At 36.9% G+C, this 26243-nt stretch overlaps 1 protein-coding gene across 3 annotated transcripts in view; it reads left to right on the top strand.

The window, feature by feature from the left end:
- LOC306881918 (histone-lysine N-methyltransferase 2C-like) overlaps positions 1-26243 on the top strand; it is a 123447-nt gene that overhangs the window by 25933 nt on the left and 71271 nt on the right. For all 3 annotated transcript variants that reach the window (XM_079436277.1, XM_079436278.1, XM_079436276.1), the window contains exons 4-12: positions 362-515; positions 5911-6096; positions 12712-12803; positions 13283-13392; positions 17681-17843; positions 20370-20541; positions 22826-22940; positions 23026-23198; positions 23322-23605. In XM_079436277.1, the coding sequence (XP_079292403.1) occupies positions 362-515; positions 5911-6096; positions 12712-12803; positions 13283-13392; positions 17681-17843; positions 20370-20541; positions 22826-22940; positions 23026-23198; positions 23322-23605 (1449 nt within the window). The remainder of the gene's footprint in view (positions 1-361; positions 516-5910; positions 6097-12711; positions 12804-13282; positions 13393-17680; positions 17844-20369; positions 20542-22825; positions 22941-23025; positions 23199-23321; positions 23606-26243) is intronic.

Below are 26243 nucleotides of genomic sequence, written 5' to 3'. Positions count from 1 at the left end.
TGTTCCAACTCTCCCAACGGAGTATCTGAGAGCAATTAACGATCCAGGCCTTTAATGCTGTATGTGTTTGAGAACTCGCTGATGTACAAGTGAAATCATGATAGATAAATGTCAAGTTTGTTTTAATAGCATTTCTTTTATTTTCCTCAATGTAAATAAAACCGACCACATAAATGACATAAAAATTCTAAATATAAAATATATTTTTGAATTACACTAATCACTGTATAAATTCATCTTTAAACAGCAGGTGAAACACTCATGTATTTAAGGTTTAATCTTATCAGTTTTGTTGAAAATGTCTGTATTGGTGCAGCTGTAATGAACATGGATGTATCTCTCCTTCTGTGTCTCTCGTCAGTCACTAAAGGGCAGCAGGAGGAGACGGCGGACGCCTCTGCCGTGGCAGTTTCAGAAGAGGGGGAGGAAGAGGAGCAGTCGTCATCCCCTCTTCCTGCGAGCCCTGAGACGGGGGCGGCACAAACATCATCAGCCTCTGGAGAAGCTAAAAGCAGGTCAGAGCAGCATCCTCTCGCCAGGCTGAGTCACCGCTGGCGTGGGAAGCGTGCGCATGCGGACGTGTGTGTGTGTCAGTGTGAACGTTTGTGAATGGCTTCATGTTTTAAGCCTTTTTGGCTGTATTGCGCCTTTCTACCAAAATCTCAAAATGGAAAGTCAAAAGATCAATGGCTGTTGGCACACATGTGTGCCGAAGTATGTGTGCATGTGTTGCTGTTGGCTACCGTTCTGTCTTAACACGGGGGATGGGCACTTGTTCAGCTTACTAAAAGAGCAGTCTGGGTAAAGACGACTGCAGCGCAGGAACCCAGGAAGAAGTGCTAACGTGGCGCAGCCCTCCGGCTCAGAGAGTTCACTGTGTTTCTCAGAGATCAGTAAGGTGCTGCTACGTGAGGCCAGCTGCGGTATGCATCCTGTGTGCAGTATGCAGATTTTCTGTTTACATTCCCCATATGTGCTGTATAGGTACAGTATTGTATCCCAAAATGCAATGTGCTCAATTTGACCTTACATTTATAGTGTGACGTATGACACAGAAATAATATTGATGATTTTTGACATTATTGGCTATAGGTGAAAATGTAAAAAATCGCATGTTTTGTGTCGTTCATTGTTTAGAATGGAATAGTACTTTACTGCTATTAGTAGTATACACTGCATTCAGTAAGTATACAAACAGTGGTATGTTGACCACTATTTTATTTGCATACTATATGAAACCGTAAGCATTGTTTACAATAAATATTTAAACAGAAGTATGCTATATTGTGTTTGCATCAGGGTTATTATAGTTAACAAAAAAAAAAAAATCATTTACGCTACGCTAAAATAAACTTTAACTGAAATCAATTAAAATATAAAAAACCTTACATGTATTTTATTAATATTAACATATTTTTTAAAACTGAAATAAACATTATACATATTAATAAAAATATCAAAAACACCTAAAAATTCTAAATTAAAGGATAAAAAAACATTCAAAATATTAATACAATTTATAATTGCATCTCAATGATTGGTAAAATAACTAATAACTAATAAAATGGTTCACATGACCTCAGATTGCACGTGTCAAGGTTTTTATGGTTGTAGCACAGGTGCAATTAGAAATTGACTAGATCACTGTATTACATTTGTAAAATGTATATAATTCCAGCTTAAACTGTAAATATTTAAAGAGATAAGAAATATATTTTTATAGAGATATGTCTCTTTAATTTAATTTATTTTAGACATTTATGTCACGTGTGTGTGTGTGTGGGTGGGTGTATCTGTATACAAAAACGAAAGAATACAACAGAATATACATAAGTATATAAAATAGCAGTGTACTGCAGTGTTTTTTTTTCCTATCTGAAAAGCTGTATAATAACTGTTGGTATCAAATAATAAAACATAATGTAGAAAATAAGAGAGCTGAAAATACTTAGTTAACTTATCACAATAGAAATGAATTGCCATGTCAGATGCATTGCATAGCTTATGCTGTTGTTGCATACAGTATATAGCAGTACATAGCCTTTATTGCTTGAAATCTTTTTCTTGGGCATGTTCATGCACCGTGTCTGTTTGTTTATGCTCTCAGCTGAATGTGCCTCAATGTTGATGTTACACTACAAATTTAAGGTTCCCCTGCCACACGTACACAAACACACATAAACACACAAACCCCTGTCCAAACAGTCAGCTCACCACGACTGCGGCTCTCCCAGACTCCAGTCCATGAAAGGCTGTTAACAGACTGAACGATTAAAGGCTCTTTGGGACGGTCTGTACTGCCCATGAGGGCCAATGATGTGGGGACCCGTTTTATATCTGATCAGTATTTACTGTTTTCCTCCTTAAGCTGTGATGACAACACAACAGCCTCACTGATAAGTATTGGAGGATTCGCTGCAGTGGTAGTTTTTTGCAACTACAATAAGTGATAGAAGATTTGGCGTAGCAACATTGCAACACAAATGAATGTTTGTCCAGTCTATAGTAAATGATGTCTAAAATTGTTGTTTTCAATTTGAGGGAGTTTTGTCTGCCATGAAGATCTGATGGTTGCATTAGAAAGTTGTAAAGTAGGAGTTACTCATAATATTGCCTTTCACGGTTGAATCTGTCGTGTCTAAATGTTGTGTAGCTATATTTAAACAAGTTAGCTTGAAGCCTTCTCCTCACTCTCATTCCAGTGAGGAGTTCTAGTTTATTTGTTGAAAATTTTCCCATTTTCAGGGAGTGTGAAAATAAAAGACACAGCATGTGCGAATTCAAACACTCCCACATACTTATTAGTAGTATGAACTTGTGTAGCATATAGAGATTTACACTCAGGTAGTTTTTTTTTTTTCTTTGGAGCTTTTGTTCTCTTGCAGTGTATTTCAGTCATTTCAAATATATAAGATTCCAGTTAATTAATATCATCGATATGCTTCCTAAAATGTGTTTTTAGAAAGCCGCAGGTTATAAAATGTTTCTGTTTATGCATGTTTTACAATAATTATTTTAAAAATGGCTTGCATATGGATTTAAAGGAACAGTTCACTGAAAAAGTAAATTCTGTCATTTACACACCCTCATGTCATTCCAAATCCAAGACTTTTATTAATTGTCGAAATACAGATGTACAGTTGGGCAAAAAAGTATTTAGTCAGCCACCAATTGTGCAAGTTCTCCCACTTAAAAAGATGAGAGAGGCCTGTCATTTCCATCATAGGTACACTTCAACTATGAGAGACAGAATGGGGGAAAGAATCCAGGAAATCACATTGTAGGATTTTTAATGAATTTATTTGCAAATCATGGTGGAAAATAAGTATTTGGTCAATAACAAAAGCTCCAGATCGAGGGAGATTATCAGTGGTCTTGTATGTCTTCCATTTTCTAATAATTGCTCCCACAGTTGATTTCTTCACACCAAGCTGCTTGCCTATTGCAGATTCAGTCTTCCCAGCCTGGTGCAGGTCTACAATTTTGTTTCTGGTGTCCTTCGACAGCTCTTTGGTCTTGGCCATAGTGGAGTTTGGAGCGTGACTGTTTGAGGTTGTGGACAGGTGTCTTTTATACTGATAACGAGTTCAAACAGGTGCCATTAATACAGGTAACGAGTGGAGGACAGAGGAGCCTCTTAAAGAAGAAGTTACAGGTCTGTGAGAACCAGAAATCATGCTTGTTTGTAGGGGACCAAATACTTATTTTACCGAGGAATTTACCAATTAATTCATTAAAAGTCCTACAATGTGATTTCCTGGATTCTTTCCCCCCGTTCTGTCTCTCATAGTTGAAGTGTACCTATGATGAAAATTACAGGCCTCTCTCATCTTTTTAAGTGGGAGAACTTGCACAATTGGTGGCTGACTAAATACTTTTTTGCCCAACTGTAGATATTTTCAGTAAAATCAAAAAAATCTTGGATGAATTCCAAATAGCCTTTTTGTGCCTTGAAGGGCACCTCGGGAAGGAGATGTCATTTGTAGAGCGTTCCAAATGAAAAGAGAACAAGTGAATCCCTTCACGAAGGGCCCTTCCAGAAGTCCAGAAATGCATACAGGATGTAATTACAAAACGCATATTTATATGCAACAACTATATTAACAGTAATAGGATATTTATGTTGTAAGAAAAGCAAATGGGATGATGTTTTGTCCTGGTAACTTTCCAGGAAAAGGTAATGAAGAAATTACGTTTCACTGCTCTCTTTGCCAAGTGTGTTCTTAGGGGTTTGGAATGACATGAAGGTGAGTAATTGATGACAGAATTTGTGTCTTGTATGAATTTGGAATAACTTATGAAAGATTAACTGAATGGCCTCTGTTTGTGTGAATAACATTAAAAATTGTTGTCTGTGGGGAAAAGGTTGATCATTACGGTGTTTCCCACAGACTCTTATTTGTGGCAGCATATATGCAAATTCATTCTCTGCCAGCAGGAGGCGCTTTTAGAGCAGGAGAGATAGCGCTTTCCCCAGTAACGGCTTTACACAAAGCACTGCTCTGTTCACAAACGCTGCTTTATCAGACATTTACGGTGGCCGCGAGAGCCCAACGCGCTGCAACTTCAGAAAACACGTGCAAATAGAAAAAAACACCAGCAAATCAAGAAGACATCTTCATCAATTTGACAGCAGGTGCTGCAAATGCTTACAACACAACCAAATAAAGAATTTTATTTGCTTAGTTTGGTTGTGTTGTGAGCATTTTCAGCGCGTGTGTTGTAAAATTGCCTAAGTTGATTTCTTAATTTGCAGGTGTTTTTTCTATTTGCAGAGCGTTGAGCTCTCTCGGCCTCCGTAGGCATTACATGCCAGATGAAATTAAAATGATATCCAATATTTTCGGTTTCCTTCAGAAAAACAGTGATATAAAAACACCCACACCGTGTTTAGATTTTGAAACGTGCAGTGCTCATGTTTATTCAACGAAGTCAAAGCTTTTTGGAAAATCTATTTGTGGCGGTCCGTTTTGATATTGTGGCGAGCCACCACAAATAAATTAATGAATGGGAAACACTGCACTAAGACCCCTAAGATATTATTTTATTAATTAAATTAAAATGATAAATTTAATAAAATTGTATAATGTTTATTAGTTTTAACAAATAAGTCTTTTGCTCAAACTATATATATATAAGAAAAAAATTATTGCGTTATTATTTTACATATGCATCTGCTTACATAAATGACTGCTTGTTTCTGCTCCTTCTTCGCTGTGTTTTGATCTAGACGTTCAATACTCTTTCAGAAGGTGCGTAATAGCGCTTCCTACTGAGTTAAATGTAACCAATACTCTTTTAATGGACAATTCAACTCTTTTTTTAATGTCTATACTTGCTGGACCCCTGCTTCTCATAAAAACTACTATCTATTGTGCATGTTAGTTTTTTGATGATGTTTTAAAGTTGAATTTTGAGTAATTATAAAACATGCTGGAGACGTTTTAATGCTTTTTGCATAGTTCATTATACTTATTTAATGGATATTTTGTGACTTAAATTAATATTTGCCTGGGCAAAAATGTTACACTGTCGCAAATTCATTGACTTTTGAGAATCAAGTTAGTTTTTGTTCCAGGAATGTGATGCACAAAGTTGTTTTATTGTCTCTTATAACAAAACTCTTATATTGAAACCCCTGCAAATGCGTTTTTTTGTTGTTGTTTGTTTTTTACCTTTTAAACCTGTAGTTCCATTATTACCTCTTAGCAGATTTTGACTCATGTTGTTTATATGTTATGCACATAGTGTAAATAGGTATTATTTTATTGCAATTGTTGCAGTTTTGCATCAGTAGATATCTGAGGGTTAAAGGAACGTTCAGCATTCAACCGAAACATTCCTTCAAACCCATTAGAGAACTGGAATATATGCCATCTTTCTGACCGCGTTCCTCTTGTCTCCTCACAGCGAACAGCTCTGTGCCTTCTGTTACTGTGGTGGTCGAAGCCTGTTGGGCCAGGGGGATCTGAAGCCATTCAGGGTCACGCCCGGATACGACCCTCCTCTCCCACAATCCTCCGCAGAGGAGGGCCACGACCGTGACGACAAGAGTGGGGCTGCCAGCCAATCAGGGAGGCACAGGGGCCCGGAGAGGTAAGCTGATTGGCTGAGGCGTGCGTGGCTGTCGTGTGATATCAGCTGTGATGTAGCGTAATGTTTAAATGAGCTCAGCTAAAAGGGGCTTCTCTCACAACAGTTTTTTTCATCTCGGCTGGCCCCTGTGAAATAGATCGGATGTATTGGCCATTGTTAGAGAGAGGAAAGTGTTACACGAGCCAAAGGATGTGCGTGTGTGTGCGTTAGCGCTCCCTGTGACGGTGTTTGTAAGGGCTCTTCTGAACGGTAGGCCTGTTACAGGCAGCGGGGCGCTGATATCTGACGTCACTGCTTGAATCATCCTCATCTGGATGAGATTTCAGGCAGAGACTGTTTGAATACGGATCATTCCAGTTGAAAATTGCACGCAGTGCTCTAGAATGTGTGTGTTTTTGCTTAATGTCCTGGAGACCGACTCATGTGAAGCAAACACGGCATTTGTCCTAAAGTGACCCTCTGCTGCTTCTCAGCAAATGGTAGTGCTTATTTGTCCCACATACTTTAATCTAAAGCATATTTCAGCGGTTCAGTGTCTCCTAAAGCTATGATATGATTGTAGTTTACTTCTGTTAGTATTAGTAGTATACCGCTCTTCACCAGTTTACGGTTGGTAGGATTCTTAAATGTTTTTAAAGAAGTCTCATGCTAACCAAGGCTCATTTATTTGATCAAAAATACAGTAAAAACCTGTATTATTGCTAAATATTGATAACATAAAATAGTCTCTAAAATACATATTTATATTAGTAATTTATTGCTGTGATGCAAAGCAAAACTTTCAGCATCATTACGCCAGTCTTCAGAGTCACATGATCCTTCTGTAAATAAATAAATATGAAATATTATTGGCATAATTTACCATTTATGTTGTCCTCTACATTATGCAACAAACTACCCTGTATTTTGTGTGTATGTTTAATCAATAAACAAATGTCATGTTTGAGCTGCATTTAATGTCATAGTGCTACAGCGATATCATTTACGCATTAAATAACCCGGCGTTATGGGGATAGATGTAAATCCTGAGGCCTGCTCTTCTTTCACAAAGGTGTGAACACGCACATGGCTGTTGGCTGTTTGCTTTTCATATGTGGCTCTCTGCGAGCGTTCTCCCCGAGCTGATCATTACCCTGCAGCTATTGGGAGAGGGAGATGGGAGATGTGAGACGCCGGCCCCAGCGTGCGCTCAGCCCAACAAAGGGCCCTCTCCCTGCTCTCTCGCACAGCTGCCTAATTTGTCTTGGCTCTTTGGAGCCAATCAGCCGTCTCCCAGGGGCCCGTGTGACGTAATGTGCTGCCAGTCTGATGTTGGCGGTTCGCCAGCCCTGCTGAGCTTTGTCATCTGTGGGCCGCACTATCGAGCAGCAGGTCTGAATGTGGAGTACTGAGAAGCGACGGGGGAAAAGGGCAATTTTAAGAGAATTTCTGGATTGGTTCATTTGCAGCAGCATGATAGCAAATTAACGTAGATTTATGGAATTGGTTAGAAAATATTGCATTTCATGTAATTGTCAAGAATCACTTTTTTTTTTTTTTTTTTTTTTTTTTTAATTGAGCCATTTTTAAAGGGCTTTTTTTTTGCCCTGCGTTTTTTGTCCCCACTTGTCCCTGTACTTTCTTTTGGGAAGTAGCCATAATAATTATTAACCTTCTGATAAATAATTGTCCCAAAATCAAAAGGAATTTCTATTAAAAAATGAAACCTGTCTTTTTCATTATTTACAGTTGTTTATTATTTTTATTATTTCCATTAGGATTTTTTTATGACAATTAACTTTTCTTTTGTCTCCCACTGTTTCTTTAGGGAAATTATTTATATATATATATATATATATAAAATTTTCTTTTTTAATGACTATATTGATTATTTCCCTTATTTTCCTTTTTTTTTGCATTAAGATGTAGGGCTGCATCTTGCAGTTTAATAAAAGTTAAACAAAAAAAAAGAAAAATAGTAGCACTGCATGTGTTTCTGAATATTGATTTAAACGATGTATAATGATGAAAAACCACAAACATGACAGTAAAATACGCAAATTCCTTCACAGCCTAGTTATAGAGCGCACATAGTGCCCTATTTCTACAGATTTTTTTAAACGGTGTATCCAGTATAATTGTTTAATTAAGATGAGATATAGCATTATAAATTCTTAATTCATTTGCAACAAAACTATAAAGTTTTATGCAAACAGATTAAGGCATTATAGTACTAATCTCAGCTCGCCCCTCAACATGCACGCGTTTGGCGTTTCGGCAGCCTAACACTGAAAATTATATTGTGGGCGTTGTATTTTGATTAATAAAAACTATAAAAATTAAAATACAAAAATGAAATTTAAATGACCTTTACACATTTCCAGCACTGCATGCTAGTTATATACTGTCTTCAGCTGAAACATGTTTGTTTGTGTTGGTTTCCATGATGGAGTTTGTTGGCTGATGTACATTTAATTGCTTTGTTATATTATGCTAAATAGCATGAAACCCCATTTGTAAATACAGCATGAGTGCTACTAGGTAAAATACTCTGGCACGTTATTCTCAGAAATTATATTTCGTATCATCTCCATCTATTGTCGAGGGATTACTCCGAATGTCAGTCAGCAGCACACGCTGCGTTTGAAATCACTGCTGACCCCTCGTATATGCCAGCCGTCCCAGCAGGTGGATAGAGGAGGGGTGTAATGAGATGCGCTGCTGTGATGGATGCATTTTTGTCCCATGATGTATTTACGATGAGTCATTTCTGTGTAAGTGGTTAATCAATCAGCACCATCCCACACAACCCCCCCACACCTAAATTAAAATGGCTGTGAGTCAAACCTCTCCAGTGCCTGAATGTCAAGAATAAATTAACACTCTCCTGGCTCATGATAGAGGGCCAGCAGTAAGACAGCATGTACACATTCATCTCACTGTTCTCAGTCTGTATGTGCTCTATAGAAATTAGGGCTGGGAAACCTTTTAATTGAATTAAGTCCATGATATGGACTTATTAATTAAGATTTAATTGACCGCACTTTCATATATCATTTAGGCTTGCTGCTATAGACGGTGTTGGCGGTGATAACGGTGTTAAGCCGCAACACAGGTATGTCACTATAGTAATAAAAATCAATCAGTTCAGACACTACAATTAAAAACTGAAGGCGGCAGCTCAATACAGCGTGCTGACTGACAAGAAGAGTGGGGTGAGACAGACAAGATGATAGCGGAAGATTTAGTTTCAAAACTAAATGCAAAAGCGCATGTTTGGCAATATTTAGCATTTTGAAAAGCCTGTTGACATTTGCCATTTATCTAAGGGGATTTTGGAAGTTTTTTTATTTAATTGGTTCCATAGTGTTTGCTGATTTTCAGTTTTGAATAGGTCTACCTAGGCTATTTAAACTTTGTGTAAGTTATTTGTTATTTTATGTTAGAGACAGCCTATAAAAAGGTGTATTTTGATTCGTTTTGTTGATAAAAGTTCTATGATTTATATATAGGCTAAGCTGAGTTTGAAGTTGTATTTTGTTGATGCTTGAATTGATGCTGAATTGCCGCTAGTTCGAAAATGAAAGTAAAATGCGCACATCGCTTTTAAACTGTTTAGAAGCGAAGGAAAGTGATGAAAAGAGGGAAAACTCAAGTGAACTAACAACAAACAAGTGCGTTACGCCGAATTGCCGCTAATTTGAAAGTGAAAGTAAAATGCGCGCCATGCTTTTTACAAGTTATTTAAAAACGAAGGAAAGCATGAAACAGAGGGGAACCCCAACCACCCCCACGGTGATACCGGTACACTATATATATATATATATATAGTGTACATGTATATGTATATATGTGTGTGTGTATGTGTGTGTGTATGTAAGGGATCATCAACGGCTAGCCCTTAAATGCATGACGTGGAGGCAAAGAACCGCCCGACGCGAAGTTTGTCATTTTGTTGTTTTTGTTATTTTTAAATATGTCTATAGTGTTTATACATTTTTATTTCAGCTTTAGTTATTACTTTTAGTACACCAAGTTAAATTAAAAAGTTATAATTTGCCTTGGAAACTTACTGTTGGGAGAAACTTAATAAAATGTTTTTCTTCTTTTTCTTTTTTTCAGTTAGCATTTATTTTATTTGTTATATATATATATATATATATATATATATATATATATATATATATATATATATATATATATATATATATATATATATATATATATATATAAAACCCAGGTGGCTGTTACTTGATCTGGCCAAATAATTTTTGGTGTAAGTAAAAATATTTAGTAATATTTGTATATGAAATAATGAAAGCTGATGCAGAGAGACAAATGACCAATTTCAGTGTTTTCCGCTACCTTATTTGGCAGACTGACACTGTAGCATACTTTGTGAATAAGGTGGTGCCAAACCATTGAAAGGTTCTGTAAATGTTCTACATTCAAAGGAAACATATTTTGGAAAATCACATCTCTGATGTTGAGTTACTTGTTTTATGTGGCAGTGTGGTCACACTATTATTATTGTTATTACAGAAACAGTCCATTATTGCTTTTGATATAGTGGTTATTCTTTTCATTAAATGAAACATAAATAGCATCTTTGGTTTGTTAACCAAGTTTTTGTCCAAACTAGTTACGACTGTGAAAAGCACAGAGCAATAAAACATTGATGCCTGATTGGTTTCTATTTTAGTCTCATCATGTGGAGTAGCTCCGCCCACAGCAACATCTCATTGGTCCAACATTTCAGTCAACGTACCTGTATATTAAAATGGTCATTTGCACAAAAAAAAAATATATTTGCCTAAAACCCCCCCAAAAAACTCTAATTCTGACCCACTGTCTGAGATGATCCGTTTTAGGGAGGCATCTCACTTAAGGCTTGATTGAACAGCCACAGTTTTGATTAGCTAACACAATTACATGGGAAACAGTATTAACACCCCGTCATTATTGCATGTGAGAAAGTGTTTTGAAAACATTATTCATGTGAAACCCGTCATCTAAAGACAAAGCATTATGAAATTGTTTACTTGTGCTTTGTGATGTAGTTGCTCTCAGATACAATACAGTTGGCTGCTACATCTTTCAACAAAAGTTTCTTTGCCATTACACTTTGCCTCGTTTACAAGTCATAAAATGCTGTACAGAAGCGAACATGTTGTTAAAAATGGATGTTGCTTTACTCTTCCATTTGTCCTGTTGTCGGAGGACCTCAAGTGCATGAAATGCATCAGAAATTGCATATTGCATCTAGTATAGACAATGTCAGTGGTAATAATGCATTCTGTTTGTTTCGTTGTGATGCGACGCAGTGCTCATGTCAGCTGTAAACAAGTGTCAGGCTCTTAACGGGGACATTGGATGCCCAATTTTCACAAGTTGGTATGATTCTTTAGGGTCTCCATGAAATGTCTGCAAAATACTTTGGTTAAAATTCCTCAATGGCCGTGTAAAACAACACCCTGTCAAAAACATCTCTGTTCACAGTGAGCCATTTCGGTGAATATCTCTTTAAATGCTAATGAGCTACTACTCCCCCATCCCCTCTTCAGTTTTTTGTGTATTCGGTGGCACTTTACCATCAAAAACAACAGTTAGGCTATATGCAAATGTGTTTGCCCATATGACAGCACAGATCCCACAACATCCAAACAAGGATCATTTTGGGAGTTTATTTACATATAAATGCTTTTTTGTACTGCCAAAAGATAGGAAAATTGATTTCTTATGTTATGACCCCTTTAAAGGTCACTAAATGGAAATGCAAATGCAATAGGGATAATAAAGGCAAAAATGCCAAAAAAAATATTTAAAAAAACATTAAAATGACTAAATTTCGAGTAGTCGACTATTATTTCCAATGTCAACTATCAGCTGCAGTCGACTAGTCGAAATGTAGTCATTTGAATGTTTTTTTGTTTTTTTTTTAAGACTTTTGGGGCATTTTTGCCTTTATTATGATAGGACAGATCAGAGCTGACAGGAAATTAAGTGGGAGAGAGATAGGGGAGCGGGATCGGGAAAGGTCCTCCAGTTGGGATTCGAACTCGGGACGCCTGTAGCGCAACGGTGCTGCATGTCGGTGTGCTGCCCACAAGGTTATCATAGCCGACTGAATTATTTCAAGTCAGACATGGCATGCAAGAGTTTTCTTAGTGTCACTCGCCGAGGGCTCAGGGAAATGTCCGCTTGGAAGATGAGCAAGGAGTGGCAGTGCATTTACCAGTTTAGACGGGGAAGCATTATGAATGAACGGAAACTGACTTATGTCAGAAAGGTTTTGTTGACACTTTTTTTTCTCATGTTATCTCCATATAATGCCTAATAAAATAGTGCTGCTTTGTTTAAAGGGGTAACCATGGTATCTGCTATATTTCTGCTTGTGCAAAAGCGCCCCCTACTGTCAGAGAGTGAATTTGCGTTTTCATTCATCCCGTCTGCTGTTTCTGTTGCCCCAGTTTTGTAAATTTTAATCATTTGATTGGAAATAAAATCAGTTTGGAGAATAAACGATATCTAAGGATAATAAGATATCTACTATTATTTGACCCCTGTCCACCATTGGTCAGTCAAACAGATAATCTTGGTTAGGATACCTTTAATCAGTCTGTCTCTGTCCTGCAGTGTCGGGGCCGAGGAAGGAGTCAGATTCTGGGACGAGCTCCGCCACGTCGGTCTGCCGGACGGCATTGATGTCCGAACACTCTTTGAGTCAGGTAAAAACTATAGAAAATATGTCGCCTAGACTGTAATTTAGAGTGTTTCTTGTAAGTAATAACAGAAAAAAAACATATTATACAAGACAGTGCAATTTCTATAAAGAAACCCCTGTTGAAATCCATTTTAATATGTTCAAATGACTTTTTCCACTGATTGTACAGAGGATGATTTAAAGATGTTAAAAACAGGCTTTTTTCAGGAAACAGGCTGAAACTAGACAGTGTAGTCAGACACATCACACTTATTTGAGGTGAGGAACTGAAATTGTTAGTCCAGTAAAATGAACTTGAATGGCTGTTCTGCCATTAACTGTCTTTACTACGCTGCTCAAACCAATGTGACTTTCTGTCTTCTTTGAAATACTAAATGAGAGCTTAGGCAGCATGTCTCCTTATACAGTTGAAAAGAAATGACATTTTCCTGTAAAGATCCCATGCCATCTTCTGATCCCTTTCCCCCTTCCTTGTGTTTGCAGGTCAGTGCTGGGCTCATCAGAGCTGCGCGTCGTGGTCAAATTTTGTGTGTCAAGCGGAGGATCAATCACTGCTAAACGTGGACAAAGCCATCCACTCAGGGAGCACAGAGGTATGCTGGGATATCTCTGGTTTAGCTGACGTTTATCTGGGCTGAAGTATGCGAGGACTTGTGAATAAAGTAATGACTGTAAACTTTATGCAAATATTAGATCACCTCACTGAAGTACTTGAAAGGTTATGCAAATGAGGGTTAAAACGCTCAGATCTCTTAATGGCTGCATCAAAGTGCGTATTTTTTATTAATGTTTTTCATTTTGCTGACTGACCATTATGTGTGTGCATTTTAATTTTATCCACGGCAGCTGTCTTTCCTGAAGCTGTTTTAAGATTTTGTCCTATATGGCTTCCAGCATAGTTGACCAGAATATGTTGTTTTGAATTTGGTCCGTAGTATCCGCTGGTGTTAGTGTTTTTTTGTTTTTTTTTTGTATAAATATATCATATATTTTATTTCAGTCAATTTTTTGGATATTAAATTTTTTATTTTTAGGTTTAGACTGTCATCTTGCTCTAACTTAGTTGAACATTAAAAACTGTTAAATGTAATCTTCAGCAAATCTCAAAATTAATTTTCTGATTTTTGAAAAAAAAAAGCAATGATTTTAATTTTTAGTGCTTTATTTTTAATTAATTTAGGGAATTTTAATTAATTTATCAGGTTCCACCAAAATGTTCATATTGGTGCATATAAAAATCTCATGTTAAATGAATCACAAGTAGTTTTAAAATAATTATCCTAGTATTATTTATATACTATTATATTATTTAATAATATTTATAAAATGAGCTTTTATCTTTGTATTTTTAATTATAATGTTATTGATTTAATGTTTTTTAAATGTTAATGCTTTTTGTTTGTTTGTTTTTTTTGTTTTAAAAAATATTTCTATTTAGCTTTTATTTTGTTTATTTTTACTTTTAGTTGTTTTAGTACTTTTATCTTTAACTCATTTTATTTAAATTTGTTTCCAAGGCAACATTCCTAATATTAGTTTGTTTTGATCTAATATTTATATTTCATTTTATTTCAGCTTTATTTGGTTTAACAAAAACAATTTTATAGTCTTAGTTTTATTTAATAACATCTGTAATTAGTAATTTATGATTTTAGTCGAAATTGCCCTGTTCTATATATTATATAATTGTCATAATTACTATTTTTGGATAATCTAGTCTAATAGTCTAGATCTAATCGAGTAAAAAAAAAAATTTTTTGTTTACAGGGGCAATGCACATGAATAAACATGCCTGTAAATGTGCCAGAATTTGCCAAAAAGGCTATTTTTCATCTGTATACCTTTGACAGAATGTTAAAAAGTCAACCTAAAAGCAAAAGCAGAGCATCTTCCACAAATACACACCTACAAGAAGAAGAAAAAATGAAATACTAAAAAATACAAGTACATAACTCCACATGGAAATCGCACTAAAATACAATGATAGGAAGTTATCTTAACAAAATATTGTGCTACATATGAGATAAGAGAGAGAGCGACAAGAGAAAGCAAATAAAAAGTCTTTTAAAATAAATCTTTTAACAACTGAAATGCATTTTACCTAATTTTTGTTTTTTAAAATGTACGTACATTTCCGTCCATTTTATTTCTGCGCAGGCCTAATTTTTAGTTTATATCTTGCTCTTGTTTAATATCACTCTAATGACACCTGATAGGGTTGTGGGCTCTTCATATACCTGCTGACTCGTATGACCGTGCTGCTGTGTTTCTGTGAAAGGCTAGAGCTGGAGGAGGAATCTAACTGGCTGCTAAAGGTCGCTGCTGATCAGCTGTGAAATAGAAAAGGTCACCGCACTCAAAGAGGCTGCGGCGTCATCGGCTTCATCACTTAACACCCCCCATGCAGCGACCCTCTCCAATCGCAATCCTTAATGGCGCGCTGCCATTTGATCTCGTGAATTAACAGCAATGCTGCGTTTAATTGTAAATGCCAGTTGAGCGCTAAAGAAATACGTGTGTGTGAAATGAAGGTGGCTCATCAGATTGAGTGGAATCGCCCTTAGATGGATGCGCGTAAATCACGCGGCGCTCCATTTAATCGCACGCTTAACGCAATCCATTTGCTGTAGGTGCAAAATAAAATGCACAGTTAACAAGATGCGTAGAGCTGCTGTAAACATGAGGGCTGACGGCGTGTCATGTCTGGACTCGTCTAGCGGTCTTGCTTGACTTTTAGCGGACAGCTGCTTTCTGAGCAGCTCATTAGGCAAGACGATGAACAGAGACACAGAACAGATCGATTCCAATAGAAAAAGGAACGCTGGCCTAGTGCTGGTGCTCAAAGGGAAATACTTGCGTGTTTTCAGGAAGCTGTTATGGGTTACAGTTATACTTTATGCCAAATGGAACATAACATTAGGGAAGAGTACAATTAGATCACCTGACCCACGAAATAGCCTGTCATGTGTTTTGTTACTCAGTTAATGATATGCCACTGTAGAGCTGAGATGCATGAGGAATTACTTTGCTGTTCCTGAATATTTATTAGGAATCGTCTAACTTTTAGCACAGGTTCGAAAGATTATGTAATTCGCAGCGAGGCCACAGTGACAGTTGTTTTTGTAAACAGCAATTATTATTTCACAGTTCTTGTGGCTTGTCGGAGGTCTGTGGCAGTGGTTGTTGAGGGCTGCGGGCAGATGCAGATACTTGATGAGGGTATATGTGAATCATGTTGTCAAAAATGTTGATTTTTCGATGCATACCGATTCTGAATATTCAGAACTGTTTCAATACTCATTTTCCAAGTACTGATACGCCATTCCCAGCTGCGCTTTCTCCCTCTCTTTTCTCTCCGGCTTCAAGGTGACTCCCACTGCAGTCCACTGTGCTTCAGAGTGTTTTAGAATGAAGCGCATCACTGTGTTCTCACATGTAACCAAATCAAGATCCAGTGTTTTCAGCATCTCGGAACAGCTCTGTAAACAATACAGTGAACTCTATCTCAGCATGTGCGTTTGGGAACACCGTATGCACCAGTTAAATTTAATATTTTTTTTTATTTGACATTTCTGTTTTGCTTTATTATTGTTTTATTTCTATTTGTAGTTTTAGTACTTCATCTTCAACATGTTTGTTTCAGTTAGCATTTCTAATTTAAATGTAAGTTTTTCATCTAATTTTTATATTTTATTGCATTAATTTCAGTTAACAAAACTATTTAAATAGTTTTAGTAAGTAATAACAACACTAGTCGTTTTCATCTTAGGTTTTGTAGAAATTCAACTCGGAACTGTTTTATATATTATATAATTATGTCATACTACTGTTAATGTTTAACAGAATTTCAGTTGTTAAGAAAATACCTTGAATATGGTGAAAAGTAAAGTAACCTTGATACTTTTCAAATTTTTTGGCCTTAATTTTGTGGCAATTGTTTCCCTGTGGTATTAAATATTTTTTCGAGGTATAATATCAGAAGTACCAGTATTATGACACTAATACTGAGGGTTCGATGAAAAGCGTGGTGAAAATAAAATTGCGTGATTTCAAACAAAAGTATGATGAAAGGGATAGTTGAAATTAAATGAAAATTTACATTTGGAAGTATGGTAAGAGTTTAATTATGATAAGAGAAGTATGGACTAGAGATGAATTGCTGATAACATTGTTTGTTTGTACATTCAGTTTGAGTTGTTTTAACGGCCAGTTCACTAAAGGAATTATGCAAATCTGTATAAAGACCTCCCCAAAGACCCCACACCCCCAAATTAGTGTTGCACAGCACAGTTCCCAGTTTGCAAGGCGATTCTTGCAAAGTTTGCGAGCACATTTCTATGGAGAATGCAGCAGATTACTGTAGTCTGCTGTGCTTTACTGTGACTGCATCGTTCTCATTCACACACCTGAATCTGCTCTTTCATTTGCAGAAAGTGCACTTGACTTACTGCACATTTAGATGATAATGACTTCATTTCAATACATGGTGCTGAGATACTGCGCACAACTGTTTCGTGAATCGGCCCTCTCGTCTGTGGTCTGTGGGAGATTACAGGCATGATGGGATAATTACACATCCGTCAGTCTGTCATCATTGTGGTTTATGTCACAGCTCTCCCTAGCTGTTAGTCTGACCACAGGCATTACACTGTCAGCTTTCATGTCCCATTGTATAGATTTGTTTGGTTTAATATTAGTTACCAGGCATTTAAGCTTGAATGTTAATTATGTGACGAGCAGTTAATGCATGTGAGGTTTCAGTTAAGGACTATAGACTGTTTAAAATAAGTGATGGCCCTCTTTTAACATGTTTTAACATCACAACTGGAGTCTGCTTTGTCAGTGTCTCATCAGTTGTGTTGTGACTCTTTTCTTTTATAGCATTGTGCATATTGTAAGCGCCTTGGAGCATCCATCAAGTGCTGTGAGGAGGGGTGTGATCGCTCGTACCATTACCCCTGCGCGGGGTCCGCCGGCACCTTTCAGGACTTCAGGAGGCGCTCTGTCCTGTGCACAGAGCACATTGAGCTGGCCGTCAGCAAATGTGAGGACCTTCTTTATTTTTTTGGTGTTTTTGTGCACTCTTTCAAAGTGAGACTTTGATGCACTATAAAAAAAAAAAACGGTCAGACTCCAGACCCCTGTTTATAAAGAACATTGATTAATACACAGAGGCATTGAAGAGACTTTTTAAAAATAACAATGCTGCAAAAACTGTCTTATTGTGAAATAGTATTAGAATTAGTTTTCTACTGTATTATATTTACAAATGTAATTTATTCCTGTGATGAAAGGAATAAATTCCTTTTTAATTGTCAAAAAAAATCTCTCTTAGTCTGAATCTTTTGGATGTTTTTGTTGTTTTGAAAATCACAAATAGTGCTGTCCAACGATTAATTGTGATTAAGTTTTTGTTTACATAATATAAGTTTGTGTTGTTTATATTTATTGTGTATATATAAATTCACACACATGCATGTATATATTTACGAAAGATATGTTTCTATAATTAATTGTTTATATATAATATAAATATATACATGTAAATATATTTCTAAATATAAACTGTATGTGTGTGTATTTATATACAGTGCCCTCCAAAAGTATTGGAACAGTAAGGCCAATTTCTTTATTTTTGCTGTAGACCGTAAACATTTGGGTTTGACATCAAAAGATGAATATAGATGCGAGATTAACATTTCAGCTTTTATTTACAGGTATTTTCATCTGGATCTGATACACAATTTAGAAGATAGCACCTTTTGTTTGAACCCACCCATTTTTCATGTTACCAAAAGTATTGGAACAGAAAGAATGAACAGATTAAACTGAAAAAGACTTGATATTTAGTTGCAAATCCTTTGCTTTCAATAACTGCATCAAGCCTGTGACCCACTGACATCACAAACCTTTGCATTCTTTTGTGATGCTTTTCCAGGCTTTCACCGCAGCCTCTTTCAGTTTTGGGGCGTTACTCCCGTCAGTCTCTTCTTTAGCAGGTAAAATGCATACTCTACAGGGTTTAAGTGTGGAGATTGACTTGGCCAGTCTAAAACCTTCCACTTCTTGCCCCTGATGAACTCCTTTGTTGTTTTGGCACTATGTTTTGGGTCATTATCTTGCTGCATGATGAAGGATCTCCCAATCAGTTTGGTTGCTTCTTTCTGTAAATTGTCAGACAAAATATTTCTGTAGACTTCTGAGTTAATATTGCTGCTGCCATCATGTCTTACATCATTAATGAAGATTAATGAGCCTGTCCCAGAAGAAGCGATGAAAGCCCAAGCCATTACATTACTTGTGTAATGTGTACTATAATGTACACCTGTGTACACTGTGTTTCAGATGAGCTTGTATGTTTGGGATCATGAGCAGATCCTTTCTTTCTCCAAACTTTATCCTTTCCATCACTTTGGTCCATAAAACCTTGTCCCAGAATTTTTGAGGCTCGTCTCCTATTCTTCTTGCTAATGAGGGGTTTGCATCTTCTGGTGTAGCCTCTGTACTTTTGTTCATGAAGTCTTCTGCGAACAGTAGATTGTGATACCTTCACTCCTGCCCTCTGGAGGTTGTTGCTGATGTCACTAACAGTTGTTTTAGGGTCTTTCTTTACAGCTGTCCCGATGTTTCTGCATCAACTGCAGATGTTTTCCTTGATCTACCCGTTTGAGGTGTTACTTAGTGCACCAGCGGTTTCTTTCTTCCTCAGGAGATTCCAAATGGTTGTACTTGCTATTGCCAGTGTTTGTGCAATGGTTTGATTGATTTTTCATCTTCTCTCAGCTTCACAATTGCTCGTTTTTCACCCATAGACACCTCTCTGGTTTTCATGTTGGTTACACGTCTAACTATAAATGCAGTCTGCACGGATCTGAAACTGAGCGCAGACATTCAGTGCTATTTATTGTTTGAATAATCAATTAATAGGACACACCAGGGCAACAAAACACCTGTCGGTCACATGTTCCAATACTTTTGGTAACATGAAAAATGGGTGGGTTCAAACAAAAGGTGCTATCTTCTAAGTTGTGTATCAGATCCAGATGAAAATACCTGTAAATAAAAGCTGAAATGTTCATCTCTCATCTCATATTCATCTTTTGATGTCAAACCCAAATGTTTACAGTCTACAGCAAAAATAAAGGAATTGGCCTTACTGGGCACTCTATACATAATAAATATACACAACACACACATTATGTAAACTAAAACTTTTATTTTGGATGCGACTAATCTTTTGACAGCACTAATCACAAAGGTTCTCACTGGTAAACAGACAACATAAAAATTTGCCTGTGTTAAAATATTCCTTTGGAATAGGGATTCATAGTACATATCTCCCAATATTATTATTGTTGTTTTTATTTATCATATCAATAATGGATATTAAATTGGATTTTTAATATAATGAAATAATTATTTAATTAAATTCTAAAAGTCATTGGAAATTGGATTCGGTCATGTAAAGTGGGCATAATGTGCGCTAATAGTTCACAAGTACACTAGGACCTTGGATTTAAATGGTAAATGAGGTTCACGTTGATTTTCCGCTCATCTTTCTTTCTCTCAGTTGAAGAAGAGGCGAACTGTATCTTGTGCGACAGCCCCGGGGATCTCCTGGACCAGCTTTTTTGCACCAGCTGTGGGTTGCACTACCACGGCATGTGTCTGGACATCAGCGTCACTCCTCTGAAGAGGGCAGGCTGGCAGTGCCCCGAGTGCAAAGTCTGTCAGACATGCAAGTGAGTTGCAGCCAAGCTTTGCCTTTCATTCTCCGCAGTCTGTGCTGCGTGCCTGCGCTGTTACTCATTTCTGTAGAGCCATCCTCAATAGCTCATATTTATTTGCTCATGCATGCTTTGAGGTTGCATTAGTTTGCTTTTCTGTGGAATAAACACACCTGCTCACGTCTCATGTGGGCTTAATGTATAGTCACTAATTAGACACATTAAATGATATGTTGTATATAAAAATCTATGGGGTAACATACAGAGTTAAAAAAAAAAACTGCAGCTGTGGTTGCTAGAACTTTACCATAAAAAATACAGTAGCAACATGTTAGGTTTTCATGTTGAAGCACTAAAATCTCTTTTTTGTTTATAATACACATTGACAACCATCAAAAACACACATGGTAATGAGAGCCACATGATGAATCAAAGCTCATCACACACAGTTTTTCCAAAACCTGAGGTAAATAGAAATATATAACAGATTCACACAGTGTTATACACACAAATACTAAACATAAACCATGGTAACACGTATAACACTAAAATAATGCAACCAGTAATTTAATGACATACAATGTAACATAAATCATAATGTACATGGCTGATAAGAAACAAAAAAAATACTTGAAAAAGCATCAAAGGTGAATTCTGGGATATGGTTTTTCCCTGTAAATTATCAGAATGGGAGTCAGAATACCTTTGTAGTTGCACAAATTTTACAACAAATTTAAAGTGCAAGCCTCGAGATACGTTACGCAAAATAAAATATATATTTTAAAAATAATCTTAATTTTAATCTTAAATTATCTACTAAACAGGGCAAATTAGCATTAGAGCGCAATTCCATAAAAGTGCCGATGGGTGGGGAAAATTCTGCAAGTGGTTTACTAGCAATACACACATTAAAGAACACCGACGCAGCAGATCATTTCCATAATGACCAGCGGAATCGACCAAGAGCGGCACAAATTACCGCCTGCTTTAAGCTTTTTGCTTTATGCTTTTTTGGGAAATTAAATAATTGCGCAAAAATTTGATTCGATTTGTTACGGTACAGGAGTATATCGGTCGATTTTTCGACATTATGATATTATATACCCGTTTTAAACAACCATCTACATTTTTATTAACTCACAAATGCAACCAACATATATAACATGAACATTTATCAGAAATTTTCACATCCTGTACCTCAATTGGGACATTCACAACAACAAAAAAAATAGGCCTATACACTTTTTTTTTTTTTTTTTTTTATAATAAAGAAAATAAACAATTGGAAAAACAATTCTAGCTGCTATGGGCTCAGTGCTAAAATATTTTCTACAGATAACCAAATTACAAGCAACAGCAGAAAATAAATACAACTGAACAAAGACAAGTTCAATAAACAGTGCTTTCCAGGGTTTTCAGCTCAGTCTAAAATACATTTTCAGGTACGCTACAGAAATGTAATAATCAAATGTAAAATAACTGCATAGTCTTCACTGTATAAATGAAATATAGATTAATAATTTTTGATGTTACAAAGGTTTAGTCAGGAGCAGTGAGCACTTGTATTTTTCTTTGACAGCATTAGTTTGCTTTCACTTTAAGAACGCAAGCACGGATTTAATATACTGATACACAGGCGATTTCTTTCTCAACTGTTTACATTAAGACATATACCTAACGGATTGTGTTTACTAGGATATTCGCTAAAACGCGCATTTTGATGTAATTTCGTCTGTATTTATTCATCCATGCACAAAAAAGCGTAAGAGAGCTCAATTTAGTATTCACGCGATGTAGACGCGGCTGTTTGTGTGCGTGTGCTTCAGATGTGTGCGCAGAAAACTTCTCACACAGCACTCGACCGTTCCGCCAACAATCCCGAGCGTCTTTTATGCTCGCCTTGTGCCTTCGGGCAGTCCTTATATTGAGTCCTGATACACGTTGGCGGTAATGCATAGACAGACATTATGTGGAAACGTTGACAGTGCCAAAATAAAGGTGCCTATTTATACTACAGATATCGATATTTTACGCATGGCATCGATGCATCGTATCGTCAGACATCGTATCGATCTATATCGATGAATCGTTACACCCCTACCCCAGATGTCCTATTAGATTGACTGTTTTTCACCATATATATTAAGAGAACTTGCCATTAACCAGTGAACAGATGTTTAAGCACAACACATTTTTCCGTTAAAATTAAAATTAATTTTTTTACAGTGTAGGAATTTATACATAAAAAAAAAATAATGCATTGGTAGAATTAATTTGATTGTGTCCTTGTATCTTTCAGGGAGCCTGGAGAAGACACTAAAATGCTAGTGTGCGATATGTGCGACAAAGGCTATCACACTTTCTGCTTGCAGCCGGCTATGGACTCTATCCCCACCAACGGCTGGAGGTGTAAGGTATGAGCGGCTCTGAGAGACATTGTTATCATTATCTCCCATTTCTTGAGAGCGGTATAGCTAACCTATAGCCGTGTGTTTGTAGAACTGCCGGATGTGTGTTCAGTGTGGCACCCGGAGCAGTGATCAATGGCACCACAACAGCCTACTGTGCCAAAACTGTGGCGATCAACAGGACACCACCGTCCCCTGCTTATGTCCCAGCGACGTAGATCCCGACGTCCACAAAGACCTGCTTTCTTGCCATCAATGCAAAAGGTATATTTCCATCTCAAATCTGTAGTCTAGTTCAGTAGCAGTTACACATCCAGAAAGTCCATATCTGGAACCTAATGTTGGATGCTGTGGAAGGGTGAAACATTGGCTGCCTCTTTCCTTCAGGTGGTTCCACCCAGAATGTGAGCGTCCAGGTGAAGGTCACGCACATCCACAGTCCAAAGAAGATCACATATGTTCCGTCTGTAGAAACGCCGGCTTTGAATCAGATCCTGTGCCCATGGATGCAGAAGGAAACCAGGCGGAGATTCAATCAAATGTGGAAGAAAACGCACCGCCAGTTCCATCAAACGATTCGGAGCCTGCCAAAGTTCAAGACGCAGAACCTCACCAGCCTGTCAGCGAGATGCCGAGTGAAGAGAAGCAACTGGATGAAAAACAAATGACAGGTAAGACCCATAATTTTAGTGCCTGAAGTTATCGTTCTTGGAAGAATTAACCCATTGCATGTGGGATTTATAGAGTTTTTCTAAGAGAACACAATTTAAGATTAGGTTTTATTCTGGTCATTTAAAAAAAATCAGGCATAAATAACACTGATACTAGTCACTAAAAATTTTATTTATTTGTTGAAATCTGGAAGCCATAGAAAGAATGCCTATTTATTTATTTATTTAATATAAATATTGTTTTACCTTCATTCATTAACGCAGTCACAGGTCATTACAATTCAAGTCTATTTATTGAAATTAGAAGCAATAAAAAGAACATATTTTGTCACTTTATTTTAATTTCCAATTCTCGTTATTAACAAACCATTAACTATAAACTCCTAATTTGCTGCTTATTAATAGTTAGTGCGGTAGTTGTAGTTTATGTATTGAGTAGGATTAGGGATGTAGAATGTGGTCATGCAGAACATGTGCTTTATAAATACTAATAAACAGCCAATATGTTAATAATAAGCATGCTAATAAGCAACTAGTTAATAGTGAGAATCGGCCCCTATTCTAAAGTGTTACCACTTTGTTTTTTTTCATTAAACAACGTACAACATGACAAAATACTTGCAACTATTCATGTACTTTATTCATAGTAGTCATTACAATTCAAGTGTAGTTTCTGTTTCAAAACCTGAAAACCAAAGAAAGAAAACGTCAATATTTTAGACAATACACAATATTGCACGACATCTGTTGTTAAATAGTAATGCGACACATTTGCTGGTAGCGATGCTGTAAATGTGTCCTACTTGTTGAGACATTCCCTACTCTGCCTTCTCTTAAAAAAAAATAAAAAATAACAATCTGCATATAGATTCCAACAAAAGTACTGTTTAATGTTAAACGTGGAAGATTAGTGAACAGGCTGAATGATTGGCTATTTCCTCACAAAAACTTTTTATTCAGCATAGTGAAGCATCTCCTTCATTGACATCCATTAAAAAAAAAAAACGCCTCTTGTCTTTTTCACTGCATACCGCCAAAGCCACAGCATTAGTGTTAGCCTTTACGCTTTTCTTGGCTAAAGGTTGCAGGCTTGCTTTCCAGTGGCTTTGCTAGAGCTAAACCGCTGAAAGTTGGAATGCATATTAGCACCTTAAAGGTACATATTATTACCTAAAGTGTACATATTGTACCTTCTGAAAGCGTACTACCCCAGTGACAGCTTTTGTACCATTTTTTCCTGAGAGCGCATTATATTAATTTACAGATTGGCTGCTTTCTTACCTGTTTTTGCACAGCCCAGAAAATCTAGTTAGCCTTAGAATGAATCATCTTTGTAAAGGGAGATTTTTGGATTGGTTTCTGACAGATTTTTGTGGTTTTCAAAAGTCTTTATTTGATTTTAGTGTCTTATTAGCTTGGTTTTGGGTTTGGTGTCTTTACCGTTCACTTACTTTCACAGTGGTCCAATAACTGTAAGTTCAGCCCAGAGTCTTTGAAGCACGAGGACAGAGGTTGCTCTGTGACGCAGCCTAGTCCTTCAGGCCAAACGTTGCTGAAGTGGAAGACTAGGCCAAAGCATGCCTCAGATCTGTCTGGATTAGTCTGGAATTGCATTAAAATAGCTTTTAAAAATGTAGGCCTACTTCATGTTGGCTATATTGTCTAAAAATAAAACAATCCTCGTTTTACTTAGACCATGCGCATTTGTTCAGTGAATGTAACATGTTAACATGGTCTGGCGAAAGACGGGACTAGAGGCGATTCTGCACTTGAAAATAAAAGCGCTTGGCAGGAACTGAAGTCACAGGCACGCAGAGAGATAACTACAAGCAAGCAGACAGTTTCGAAAAGAGCCTGGAAATCCTGCACCACCACCGAGGTGGGTCTTCGTTTAGAGGAATGGACGGCGCGGATGGGATCGCGGACCGCAGCGGCAGGTTGTAGTGTATGACATGATTGACTTTTGCTGGCTTTGGCTAGCCTCCAAGCTAACGCATACGTGCCTGTATTGAATATTACACATCGCTCCAGTAAAGTTATTGTAAGCCAATCTGACATGACATAGTTTACACACAACTTTTCCGTTTCCTTCTAACATTAATTCAAAAGAATCACGTTAATTCGTGGTCACTTTTGAGCTTGCTGCAACTGACATGAAGAAAACGCATGCAAGGTCTGAGGTAAAAATGTAGTTTCCGCCCAGATACGCTTTTAAAAATATGTATATATTCAAATATTTTTATAACTTATGTATTCTTTTTCAAAAGTTTTATTTGAACTTGTTATTTAAAATGTAAATGTAACGTTAAAATTATGGTAATTTGAATGATAAAGAAAATCATTTCTCTCGTGTAATCGACTATTATTTTCAGTGTCTACTAGCAGGAGCTGTACCGTTTAGTTGACTAGTCGACTAGACCCGCACATCCCTAATTTGTAACTTGGCCTTCTTTGCCTGGGGAAGGCAAAACGTCTCTGAAAGTGTTGCTTATGTGCTTTTGAATATTTGGTGATTCATTGAAATGGTTCCTTTTTAAAGGAAAAATGACAATCCTGTCATCAATTAATCACCCTCATGCCGTTCCAAACCCATATGACTTTCTGTCTTCCGTAGAGTGCGATTTAAATTTTCCACTTG

This window comes from Barbus barbus (genome assembly GCF_936440315.1).
Source record: "Barbus barbus genome assembly, chromosome: 15".
Taxonomy (NCBI): domain Eukaryota; kingdom Metazoa; phylum Chordata; class Actinopteri; order Cypriniformes; family Cyprinidae; genus Barbus; species Barbus barbus.
The sequence above is the reverse complement of the archived record's forward strand: the minus strand, read 5'-3'. Positions and strand labels throughout refer to the sequence as shown.